Source organism: Arachis ipaensis, chromosome B4, assembly GCF_059453495.1.
Source record: "Arachis ipaensis isolate K30076 ecotype BB chromosome B4, ASM5945349v1, whole genome shotgun sequence".
NCBI lineage: Eukaryota > Viridiplantae > Streptophyta > Magnoliopsida > Fabales > Fabaceae > Arachis > Arachis ipaensis.
In genome coordinates this window covers 31,300,381-31,313,969 of record NC_142439.1, presented here as the reverse complement: position 1 = coordinate 31,313,969, position 13,589 = coordinate 31,300,381, and the positions used below count along the sequence as shown (strand labels likewise).

Genomic DNA, 13,589 nt, shown 5'->3' with positions numbered 1-13,589 from the left:
GTCGGGCATGGAATTTTCACGTTTTTTCGAGTTTAAGTCGGCACATTTCGTAGAATAATGATGACAATGCAACAATTTATAAAGAGATGTAAAAAGATCTTTATTTATTTGATGAAGGTACCTTTTGCGACTAGGGGAATTTTATGTTCCCTTAGCCTCCACTTTGATGCCTCGTTAAAACCCTCTTCAGGAAAACCCTTCTTTGGGAAAAACTATGAAGTTAGGAAAAAGAGTACACTAAGGAGTGGAGTTCGCTTTTAACTGTAGTATCTTTTCATATTACAAGTATGCCACGACCTCGGTAGCTCGGTACCGCTCAAGTCGGTTACTTTGTAGTATCCCTTTCCTAAGACTTCGCTTATCTTATACAGCCCTTTCCAATTAGCAGTGAGCTTTCCATCCCCTGACTTGTTAACACCGATGTCATTTCTGATAAAGACCAAGTCGTCCGGAGTGAAGCTTCTTCGAATGACTTTCTTGTTGTATCTGTTTGTCATCCTTTGCTTCAACACTGCTTCCCTTATCTAGGTTTGTTCTCGGATTTCAGGGAGTAGCTCGAGTTCTTCTTTGTACCCCTGAATGTTGCCAACCTTGTCGTAGAAGTTCACCCTTGGACTTTGCTCGTTGATTTCAACTGGTATCATGGCTTCTATGCCATAAGCAAGTCGGAAGGGTGTTTCTCCTATGGCCGACTGAGGTGTAGTCCGATATGCCCATAGTACCTGAGGAAGTTCCTCGGCCCAAGCTCCCTTTGCATCTTGCAACCTTTTCATCAACCCAGCTAGTATAACCTTGTTAGCTGCCTCAGCTTGCCCATTTGCTTGTGGGTGCTCTACTAAGGTGAACTGATACTTGATCTGCATGTTGGCTACCAGGTTTCTGTAGTAGAGTCAGTGAACTGAGTTCTATTAGCAGTGGTGATGGAGTGGGGAACTCTGTAAGGTCCCACATCAATTGGGGACGGGAATGAAGCATGCCTTATAAGGGTGTGGATACCTCTCCCTAGCATGACGCGTTTTGACGAGTGAGTATGAGGGACTTCGGCTATCATCCCTATCGTCAAAGGCAAAACCGTGAGGCCTTGTGTGCCAAAGCGAACAATATCGTGCTAGCGGATGGTCTGGGCTGTTACAGATAGTATCAGAGTCAGGGCCCGAATCGATGTGCCAGTGAGAGCGCTGGGCTCCCTTAGTGGGGGTGGATTGTAAGGTCCCACATTGGTTGGGGAAGGGAACGAAGCATACCTTATAAGGATGTGGATACCTCTCCCTAGCATGACGCGTTTTGACGAGTGAGTGTGTGGGGCTTTGGCTATCATCCCTATCGTCAAAGACAAAATCATAAGGCCTTGTGTGCCAAAGCGGATAATATCGTGCTAGCGGGTGGTCTGAGTTGTTATAGACTCCATATCTTGTGATCATGTTCTTGTAGAGGAATTTTTGACTTCTCTGGGATGTGATGGTGGCTAATGGTTCTGCTTCGATCCACTTCGTGAAGTAGTCTACTCCCACTATTAGATACTTTACTTGTCCAGGCGCTTGGGGGAAGGGTCTTAATAGGTCCAATCCCCATTTTGCAAAAGGCCATGGAGAAGTTATGCTAATGAGCTCCTCGGGGGAGCGACGTGGAAGTTTGCATGCATTTGGTATGGCTGGCACTTCTTTACGAACTCAGTGGCATCTTTCTGCAAGGTCGGCCAGTAGAACCCGGCTCGTATGACTTTTCTAGCCAAAGACCTTGCTCCGATATAATTCCCGCAGATTCCATTGTGCACCTCTTCTAGGACCTCTGTTGTCCTTGAGGTCGGGACGCACTTTAATAGTGGTGTAGATATTCCTCTTTTATAGAGGATATTTTTCACCAAGGTATAGTTCTGTGCTTTTCTCCAGATTTTCTTGGCCTCTTTTTCCTCTTTCGGTAGGATATCGAATTTCATGTATTCGATTAATGGGTTCATCCATCCGAGGTCCAATCCGGATACTTCAAAGACATCCTGTCTAGCCTCTATTTTTGTGACAGAGGGTTCTTGGAGAGTTTCTTGGATCAGGCTTCTATTATTCCCTCCTGGTTTAGTACTTGCTAACTTTGAAAGGGCATATTTTTTGCTATTGAGATCCCGAGTTATGTGTTTGACCTCGGTCTCCGAGTACTGCCTAAGATGTTTCAGAGTTACGTTTAAGTACCTCTTCATATTGGGATCTTTAGCCTGGTACTCTCCATTGATTTGAGAGGTCACCACCTAAGATTCGCTAAAGACCACTATTTTGGCTACACCAACTTCCTTTGCCAGCTTCAACCCGACGATCAAGGCTTCATATTCTGCCTGGTTGTTAGAAGCTGGGAATTCAAACTTGAGGGAAACTTCTATTTGTGTTCCCTCTTTGTTGACTAGTATTATGCTTGCACCGCTTCCGACCTTGTTAGAAAAGCCATCCACGTATACCTCTCATGCTATGGAGGCTTCCTCTTGACCTCCTGCATACTCCGCTACGAAGTTAGTGAGGCATTGGGCTTTAATTGCAGTCCGAGTTTTGTACTTAAGGTCAAACTCGGATAGTTCTATGGCCCATTGAACCATTCTGCCCACAATATCTGTTTTTTGAAGAATTTGCTTCATGGGCTGGTTCGTTTGAACTCTTATTGTGTGAGCTTGGAAATAAGGTCGTAGCCTTCGAGAGGCCACTATTAAGGCATACTCAAACTTTTCGAGTTTTTGATACCTTAACTCAGGGCCTTGTAGGACCTTGCTGGTGAAGTACACAGGATGCTACCCGATCTCATCTTCCCGTATTAGAGTTGATGCTACAGATTTGTCGGCTATAGACAGGTACAAGACGAGTTCCTCCCCGATTTTAGGTCGGGTCAGAATTGGAGGTTGGCTTAAAAACCTTTTGAACTCCTGGAACGCTTCTTCGCATTCAGGAGTCCATTTGAACTGGCATCCTTTTCTTAGTAGGGAGAAGAGTGGTAGGGATCTTAATGCTGATCCCGCCAAGAACCTAGATAGGGCTGCAAGTCGGCCATTTAATTGCTGGACCTCCTTTAAGCAAGTCAGACTTTTCATTTCTAGGATTGCTCTACACTTGTCGGGGTTGGCTTCAATCCCCTTTTGTGTTAGCATAAATCCCAAAATTTTTTCAGCCTTTACCGCGAAGGTGCACTTTGCGGGATTCAACCTCATCCCATGTATCCTAATGGTGTTGAAGACTTGCGAGAGGTCAGTCAAGAGGTCGGCCTCGTCTTTAGTTTTTACTAACATGTCGTCCACGTATACTTCCATTAGATTCCCAAGGTGAGGTGCAAACACCTTATTCATCAGCCTTTTGATATATGGCTCCTGCATTTTTTAGTCCAAAAGGCATAACCACATAGCAATAATTTTCTCTTAGCGTGATGAAAGATGTTTTTTCTTGATTCGGCTTGTACATCCAAATTTGGTTATATCCCGAGTATGCATCCATGAACGACAAGTATTGATACCCCGAGCTGGAGTCTACTAAAGTATCAATATTTGGAAGTGGATATGGGTCTTTAGGGCATGCCTTGTTCAGGTCGGTGTAGTCGACACACATCCTCCACTTGCCGTTTTGCTTCTTGACCAGCACCACATTTGCCAGTCAAGCCGGATATTTGACCTCTCTGATGAAGCCGGCTTCTAGGAGAGCTTGTACTTGTTCTTCCACTACTTGGGCCCGTTCAGGTCCGAGCTTCCGTCTTCTTTGCTGCACAGGTCGCGATCCGGGGTACATTGACAGTTTATAGGACATGAGCTCAGGATCTATTCCTGGCATGTCAGAGGCTTTTCAGGCGAAGAGGTCGGAATTCTCTTATAGGAGCCTTATAAGCTTCTGCTTCAAATCTTCTTTTAGATTGGCTCCTATGTTGGTGTTCTTTCCTTCCTCCTTTCCGACCAGCACCTCTTCGATTTTCTCCCAGGCTGTGGTCGTAGCTCTTCCTTAGCTCGAACTCCCCCAAACTCAATGGTGTGAACCTCCTTGCCCTTTCCTCTCAGGTTTAGGCTCTCATTGTAGCACTTTCTTGCCAGTTTCTGGTCTCCCCTGATGGTTGCGATCCTCTAGCGTTGGAAATTTCATGTAAAGGTAGGGGGGTGGACACTACTGCTCCGAATCGATTTTGGGTTGTTCTACCTATTAAAGTATTATAGGCCGAACCCACATCGACGACTATGAAGTCTATACTCAGAGTCTTGGATTTCATCCCCTTTCCGAAGGTTGTGTGTAGGGGTATGAATCCTAGTGACTTTATTGGTGTATCCCCCAGCCCATATAGGGTATCAGGGTAAGCTCTTAATTCCTTTTCATCCAATCCCAGCTTATCAAATGCTGGTTTGAATAGGATGTCGGCCGAGCTCCCCTGATCCACTAGGGTTCTGTGTGGATGAGCGTTGGCAAGGATCATAGTGATCACTATCGGATCATCATGTCCGAGAACGATGCCTTGCACATCTTCTTTAGTGAAAGAGATGGTTGGAAGGTCGGGGATTTCGCCCCCGACCTGGTAGACTTCCTTCAGGTGTCTCTTGCGAGATGACTTTGTGAGACCGCCTCCAGCGAAACCCCCGAGATCATATGTATATGTCTTTCCGTGGTCTGTGGTGGTGGGTCTCTTCGATCTTCCTCATCTTGCTTCCTCTTGCCATGATGGTCCGACCTTTTCATGAGATATCTGTCAAGCCGACCTTCCCTGGCCAGCTTTTCTATCACATTTTTCAGGTTGTAACAATCATTCGTTGAGTGACCATATAGTTTATGGTACTCACAGTATTCGCTATGACTTCCCCCTTTTTTGTTCTTGATGGGCCTAAGGGGAGGTAGCCTTTCAGTGTGACAAATTTCCCTGTAGACATCGACTAGAAGAACTCGTAGAGGAGTGTAGGAGTGATATCTTCTGGGCCTCTCAGGCCCAACTTCTTCTTTTCTCTTGGGCTCCCTTTCCTTTTCCTTTGAAGAGTGAGAATGCCCAGGTCGCCAGCTCAACTCTCTTAGCCTGGCGTTTTCCTCCATGTTGATGTACTTCTCCGCTCTTTCCTATACATCACTCAAAGAAGTCAGGTGCCTTTTTGAGATGGACTGGGAGAAGAGACCTTCTCGGAGTCCATTTACTAGGCCCATGATCACTGCCTCCGTAGGCAGGTCTTGAATTTCTAAGCACACTTTATTGAACCTTTCCATGTAGTCCCTCAAAGGTTCTCCGAACTCCTTTTTTACTCCCATCAAGAGACTTGGTGCGTACTTTACTTTATCCTTCTAGATCGAAAATCGCATAAGGAACTTACGCGAAAGGTCGTTGAAGCTGGTGACCAACCTGGGGGGAGGCTATCAAACCACTTCATCGCTGCTTTCGTCAGAGTTGTCGGGAAGGCTTTGCAGCGAGTAGCATCAGAGGCCTCGGCTAGGTACATCCGACTTTTAAAATTGCTCAGGTGATGCTTCGGGTCGGTAGTCCCGTCATATAGGTCCATATCGGGCCTTTTAAAGTTCCTTGGAACTTTTGCCCTCATTATGTCCTTACTGAATGGGTCTTCTCCCCCCAAGGGGGAATCTTCTCTATCGCTGCGAGAGTTCCTACCTCGGAGATTAGATTCTAATCTCAAGAGCTTTTCTTCGAGCTCTTTTCATCGCTCGATCTCTCTCCTCAAGCTTCTCTCCGCCTCTCGCTGTCGTTCTAGTTCTTGCTCTAGCTGTTCCAGCCGTCCCTGGTGGCCGTGGAACAATCCCATTAATTCAGCTACATGGGGTTGTCCTTCTTTTTCGTATTCATGACCCTCAAAGGAGTTTTCCTTTGGGTCCTTTACCCCTGAGGTGCCTTCTCTATGCTGATTAGTCTCCCCTTGGTAAGTGACTATGGCTCTATCATTGTTACCAGCGTCTTGATTGTCTTGCTCAGAATTGGACACTGTGTTTCCGTCCTCATTTAAGTCGTCTGCCATCATGGGCTGATCTCCAGGTCCCGAGCAACGGCGCCAATGTTACGTGGGTAACCTGAGCTTAATGGATTGGGCTTGTAAGGTTGGCCCAAACTTCAAGATGAGGTGGTCTCCGACTTGGTTTGCGTCTGAGAGCTGCCGTCTGACTTGTGTGTATGAAGGAATGGAGGGTGGTACCTGCAAAGACACTCCGATGCCTAAGTCAGCAAAGGGTTTAGCAGGTTTTGAGAGTATTGGAACTTAGAGATACCTGAGGGGTGTCAGTGTATTTATAGTGGTGATCCAATAACCACCGTTGGAGTAGTTCCACCTTTTAAGGTGGATAACCGTCCCTTTATCTTAGGGTAGTTGAAATATGGCTCCTGGAAGTGGGTTGAGAGATTTTAGGGGCAGTTATTTGAATAAGTGTTATCTGCCAGCTATCCTTCGAGTCTGACTTCTTTGAGTTGGATTCTGTGTTGGATCCGACCTCTTCTAACGAGGTCGGTGGGCGATGAAGGCCAATCTTTGGACTGGGCCTTTTGATGTATTTGGACCCGAACCATAGTGTTGGGTCAGGGTATGAATAGGAGTATATTTGAAAACACCTGCAGAAGCAAGAGAGCTCATTGAGATGGTTGCAAACAACCAGTTCTTGTACACTTCTGAAAGAAACCTTGTAAACCATGGAATCTCTCAGAAGAAAGGAGTTCATGAAGTTGAGACTCTAAATGCCATCCTGGCTCAAAATAAGATCCTGACCCAACAGGTCAATATGATATCTCAACATCTGACTGGGATGCAAACTGCTGCTGGTAGTAATCAGGAAGCTTCTCTTGAAGAAGAAGAAGCTTATGATCCTGATCAACCCACCATGGAGGAGGTGAATTACATGGGAGAATCCTATGGAAACACTTACAACCCTTTATGGAGGAACCATCCTAACCTCTCATGGAAGTTTCAACAGAAACCTCAGCAAGGTTTCAATCAAGGTGGTAGGAACCAGAATAGGTTCAATAATAGACCACCATTCCCATCTTCTGAAAGATAATCGTGTTAATAGTGGTGGGACGGTGCACTTACCTCCTTTCACATAAACGTGTTAACGTGTTTAGTTTAAATGGATAATCAATCTTCCCTATTATTTAAAATTGACGGTTTATATTCCCTGTTATTTAAAATCGTCCATCTTCTCTATTATCTGAAACATTCTATTTTTAAAAGTTTGATACAAACTATATTATTAATAGGAAAAAGGACAGATAGGTCCCTGAATTTTTAAATTTTTGACAAATACATCCCTGACAAAATTTAAATACAAAAAGTCCCTGACTTTAACAAACGGAGGACAATTTAATCCTTCTGTCTATTTGTCTCTCATACACCAAATGAAACTGGCTGACGTGGTTGAAACGGTGTCCAGGTGTCCACTACGGTGCCACGCTGAAAAAGGAATAAAGTTTGAAGGACAAATAAGTCCTTGCTAATAAAAACGACGTTGTTTTGCAAATAAAGTTCGAAGGACAAATAGGTCCTTGAGAATTTAGTTCATTATGTTTCTATTATAAGAATTTAGTTTATAAAATTATGGTTGTATTTTGAAATCTAGTTAACTTGTTGTATTTTGCAATTTAAATTATTTGTATTAAAATTGCATTAGTTCAATTTTCTCACATTAGTTAGTATTAGTTAGAATTAGGGCATTTGTGTATTATATTAGAATTTGTTAAATTGCATTAGTTGAGTTTTCATCATACTAGTGGCATTAGTTAGCATCAGTTCATTTATGCATCAAGTTAGCATTCGTTAACTTGTGCATCATTCATGTATTAAGTTAGCATTGGTGCATTTCTGTATTATATTAGAATTTATTAAATTGCATTAGTTCAATTTTTTCATACCAATAGCATTAGTTCATTAATGCATCAAGAGTGCACTAGCTCACTTGTGCATTATTTATGTACTAAGTTAGCATTAGTGCACTCGTGTATTATATTAGAATTTGATAAATTGCATTAGTTCAGTTTTCTCACACCAATGGCATTAGTTAGCGTTAGTTCATTTATGCATTAAGAGTGCATTAGTTCACTTGTGCATTATTTGTGTATTAGAATTTGTTATATCAAGGACCTATTTATCCTTCGAACTTTATTTGCAAAACGACGTCGTTTTCATTGGCAAGGACTTATTTGTCCTTCGAACTTTATTCCCCTTCCAGCATGGCACCGTACAGACACCTGGACACCGTTTCAACCACGTCAGCCAGTTCTGTTTGGTGTATGAGAGGCAAATAGATGGAAGGATTAAATTGTCCTCCGTTTGTTAAAGTCATGGACTTTTTTGTATTTAAATTTTCTCAGAGATGTATTTGTCAAAAATTTAAAAAGTCAGGGATCTATCTGTCTTTTTTCCTTATTAATAATTTTTTATTATTTTTAAAAATTATATTTAATTATTTATAAATATTTATATCTCGTTTATAGTATAAACGAGATAATATACGAAAATTGAAAAAACACACCTATTTCGTTTACACGGTAAATGGTGCACGGAATTGTGATCACACTTTTCACAACTCCGGTACAATTAACCAGCAAGTGCACTTGTGTCGGAATAGGATCTCTCTATCCTTTTTGCACACTGTCATTGCGCCCAACATTCGTGAGTTTGAAGCTCGTTTGTTCTAGCCTTTACCACGAAGGTTCTGATCTCTGTGAGTTCGACTGCTCTGTTGTTAGGAGATGCAAGTCAAAGTCACGAACCAGAGGCCTAAAAGATTATACTTCAGCTGTCGTCTAATGACTACGTTGAATATCATGTAGACCGCTTGTGGTTGTCAGGCATGCAGATCTTGGCTAAGCGAGTAATGAAGATAGTGGGTGATTATCACGGGTCACCTCTTCATTCTGACTTAACTGAATTAAGAACGAGAGTATATCTTGGAGAAGAGACATGCGTGAATTGAAAGAGAAACAATAGTACTTCCATTAATTCATGAAGAACAGCAGAGCTCCGCACCTTAATCTATGAGGTGTAGAAACTCCACCGTAGAAAATACATAAGAGAAAAATGTCTTGGCATGGCCGTGTGGCCAGCCTCCCAATGTGAAAAATGACATAAGATCAGATTACAATAGTAAAAAGTGCTATTTATACTGAACTAGTTACTAAGGATTACAGAAAATAAGTAACTAAGTGCAGATAGTGCAGAAATCCACTTTCGGGACCCACTTGGTGTGTGCTTGGGCTGAGCATTGAGATTTACACGTGCATAGGCCTTTTCTAGAGTTAAACGCCAGCTTGGATGCCAGTTTGGGCATTTAACTCCAGTTCTGTTGCCAGTTCCGGCGTTTTACGCCAGAAAAGGGTCTCTGGCTAGCGTTGAATGCCAGTTTGGGCCATCGAATCTCAGGCAAAGTATGAACTATTATACATTGCTGGAAAGCCCAAGATGTTAGCTTTCCAGCCCAATTGAGAACGCGCCAATTGGACTTCTGTAGCTCTAGAAAAACGCGTTTGAGTGCAGGGAGGTCAGAATCCAACAGCATCTGCAGTCCTTTCTCAACCTCTGAATCAGATTTTTTCTCAGGTCCCTCAATTTCAGCTAGAAAATACCTGAAATTACAGAAAAACACACAAACTCATAGTAAAGTCCAGAAATATGATTTTTGCATAAAAACTAATAAAAATATAATAAAAAGTAACTAAAACATACTAAAAACTACCTAAAAACAATGCCAAAAAGTGTATAAATTATCCGCTCATCAGTAAACAAAATACGTATAAAATTATCTCGTGTAAAAAAAATAAGAGAGGAATATTTATTTTGATAAATATTTTTTAAATTATTTATTTCGATAATTATTATATTTATTTAATTTATAAAAATAAAAAATCCCTACGAGAGATGAGGAAAAAAAATAATGTTATATAAATAATATACATACAAGACATTATAAAAAAATAAAAGAAAAAGAATTGTAACATGGATTTTAGACGTTGAAAGGAATTGCTTATTCAAAAGAAAAAGATTTTTTTTTTCTGTTCTATCTTTTAAACCTATTACAAATTAAATCACCCTTCTATTCCATTATTTGGCTTATTCCCTACGCCAAATTATGCCATCTGTGCTTTTGAAAACCTACTAATCAATCACACATCCAAGGAAACAGAAATAGTCTCCTAATCAATTTATTTATTTATTTTGACAGGGGATAATAATAATAATAGTGTTTATGAGTTGGTATATAAATTATCTAATTTATTTTTTGTAGTAAGTTTTGATTTTTTAAAAATTATTTATTGTTATATTTTTTAAATTAAATATTATTTTTTAATTTTTTTTAATAAATAAACACCACTTTTATAGCATTCACCTAATAATAATAATAATAATAATAATAATAATAATAATAATAATAATAATAATATATTATTTTTGAAAAGTAATACTGAAATAGGGAATGGGCACTGGGCAGTCCATTTAGGCAAAGTGACCAGTCACAGCTCACAAGGAGGTCTCTTTCTGCATTTTTATTCGCATTTAAATATTAAACACAACACAACACAACTTCGTTTCTTTTGTTCGTTTCTTCGCTTCCCATCGTTGAAATATCAGAGGCAGAGGCAGAGAAGAAGCACAGAGAAGAAGAAACGACAACGCAACATCAATAACAACCACGCTCTCTATTTTCTGATTTGATCTCACCAAACAGACATGGCGATGAACAACGATAACGGAGAGGTTAGGGCGTTGGAGAAGAAGCCTAAGACCAAGATCGTCTGCACGCTGGGCCCCGCATCGAGGTCTGTTCCCATGGTCGAGAAGCTTCTTCGCGCCGGCATGAACGTCGCTCGCTTCAACTTCTCCCATGGATCCCACGAATACCATCAGGAAACCCTCGATAATCTTCATGCTGCCATGGAGAACACCGGTATTCTCTGCGCCGTCATGCTCGACACCAAGGTTCTTTTTTCTTTTTTTTTTTCGAACGAATATATTCTTCTTCTGATTTTGCTTATTTATTTATTCACTTTTGCTCCATAGCAGTGTTTTAGTTTAACGGTTGTTGATCCAATTTTTTCATGTACCCGCTATCAATTATCATAAATAATAGATATATAGATAGATAGATAGATAGATACAAGTATGGAATATGGATGCATCAAAACTCGTTCATTTTGGCATCTTAAGTGGTTTTTGCATTTTATGCTGTATAGGTTAATCCAATTCCAGCTGTGTTGTTTTTAACTATATTTACTTAAAAGTGAGTAAATCCAACATTATTGACTAGGTTCCTTATTGTAATTTGTTTTGTGTGTGTATTTGGGTACAGGGTCCTGAGATTAGAACTGGATTTCTCAAGGATGGGAAGCCTATCCAACTGAAACAAGGTAATGAGATAACTATTTCAACTGACTATAACATAAAGGGGGATGAGAAAATGATCTGTATGAGCTACAAGAAATTGGCGGTGGATATGAAACCCGGAATGGTCATACTCTGCGCCGATGGCACAATATCGTTCACTGTTTTGTCTTGCGATAGGGAAAAGGGTTTGGTCCGGTGCCGCTGCGAGAACTCTGCCATGCTTGGAGAGAGGAAGAATGTTAATCTTCCTGGGGTGATTGTGGATCTCCCGACTTTGACAGAGAAGGACAAAGAAGATATCCTGAAGTGGGGAATTCCCAACAAGATTGACATGATTGCGCTTTCTTTTGTCAGAAAAGGTTCTGATCTGGTAGAAGTTCGCAAGATTCTGGGACCGCACGCTAAGAACATCCTTCTCATGTCAAAGGTATGTTATATTGTCTTTTTTCGTTTTTCTCCTTCAACGGAGAAGATAAATGATTTTGAATCTGGTCAGTACGTTATTTAGGATGTTATTTGTTCTGAAACAGTTATGAACTCATGGTATCATATTCCTTTTAACCTTGTCTGTATGCTCTTTAAAACATCTGTTTGGAACTTGGTGATTTCCTGGAATATAGAGATTCCTGTTGCATCTATGGTTAATGTGTGATTTTGAATATTTGTTAAATAGAAATTGGGATGTTATTTAGATAATTATCTTTTAAGTGTCTCTGCTGGTGGTGCTGTTGGTGTTGCTATTATTTGCTGTCACTATACATTTTCATGTTTTATTATGTGTTTGTGGTGACTTCTTCTGTCTATTAATAAAAATGTGTTCTAGGTTGAAAACCAAGAAGGGGTTGCAAATTTTGATGAAATCCTTGCAAATTCTGATGCATTTATGGTTGCGCGTGGTGACCTTGGAATGGAAATACCAATAGAGAAGATATTTCTTGCTCAGAAAGTGATGATCTACAAGTGTAACATCCAAGGAAAACCAGTTGTTACCGCAACCCAGATGTTGGAGTCAATGATCAAATCTCCCAGGCCAACAAGGGCTGAAGCTACAGATGTTGCCAATGCAGTTCTTGATGGCACAGACTGTGTGATGCTTAGTGGTGAAACAGCTGCTGGAGCTTACCCAGAACTTGCTGTTCGAACGATGGCTAAGATATGCCTCGAAGCAGAGAGCACCCTTGACTATGGAGATGTATTTAAGAGGATCATGGAACACTCACCAGTGCCAATGAGCCCATTGGAGAGTCTGGCTTCATCTGCTGTTAGAACTGCTAACTCAGCTAGAGCAGCACTTATATTGGTCCTAACCAGAGGTGGAAGTACTGCAAAATTAGTGGCTAAATACAGGCCGGGGATGCCAATTCTTTCTGTAGTTGTCCCTGAGATCAAGACTGATACCTTCGACTGGTCATGCAGTGATGAGGCCCCAGCAAGGCATAGCCTGATATTCCGTGGGTTGGTTCCGATACTAAGTGCTGCTTCTGCCAGAGCTTCTCATGCAGAAACAACAGAAGAAGCCTTGGAGTTTGCCCTTCAGCACGCCAAGGCAAAGGGTCTCTGCAATGTTGGGGATTCTGTTGTGGCTCTACACCGTGTGGGCACTGCCTCGGTCATCAAAATTGTGACTGTTAAATGATCACTTATTTAAGGAAATTCTCTAGCTGCTTTTGGCTAAAATTTTTGGAATGGTGTGGGACAGATCTCATCATTCGTTCAAACTTATCTTTTTGGAAACCTACATTGGATGCAAAACTTCAGTTTTAACTTATAAACATCTTATTAGGGTGGGACCCGTATTCGGATATACCACTGTTTACTTGTTATTTGCCTAATTAGCTGTTTTTTTTTGTTAATCTTTTGTCATTTGATAAGATGATATAGGGGGCTTTTGCCAAACCCTAACACTGGCGTAGTTTCGGATTCTCAACTTCCTACTACGAAGTTTGTTTTGATTGAGAAGTATATGGCTACATCATTTTAGTTCTTGTATCAATTTGAAATCTGATAGTAGATTCCATATATATATATATATGTGTGTATGGAATCGACTAAAAAATTGCTTAAATATACTCCCTGTTGATTTTCTGACGTATTAATTTATAGCCGCTTTTTAGCAGCTTAATGAACACATTGTTATGCGGATACAAATTATTCCAAAACCGATGGATAAGTTATGAATTTATGATGGGTGAAATTTATCCGAACTCCGAAGAGCACCAGCTTGTGCAACAACCGCTTGAGGACCTATAGCTTTTCATTTTTGACTGCCTCTATTGTACAGCAAGAAAGCTGG

The 13,589-nt window shown here is 41.0% G+C and overlaps 1 protein-coding gene across 1 annotated transcript; it reads left to right on the top strand.

Annotated features, from left to right (window-relative positions):
* The first annotated feature begins 10,389 nt into the window (after positions 1 to 10,389).
* LOC107639150 (Pyruvate kinase family protein) lies at positions 10,390 to 13,289 on the top strand. Its single transcript, XM_016342585.3, has 3 exons — positions 10,390 to 10,891; positions 11,262 to 11,723; positions 12,120 to 13,289. Exons 1-3 carry the CDS (start codon positions 10,643 to 10,645, stop codon positions 12,930 to 12,932), a joined length of 1,524 nt encoding a protein of 507 aa, XP_016198071.1. The 5' UTR covers positions 10,390 to 10,642; the 3' UTR covers positions 12,933 to 13,289.
* The last annotated feature ends 300 nt before the right edge of the window (positions 13,290 to 13,589 follow it).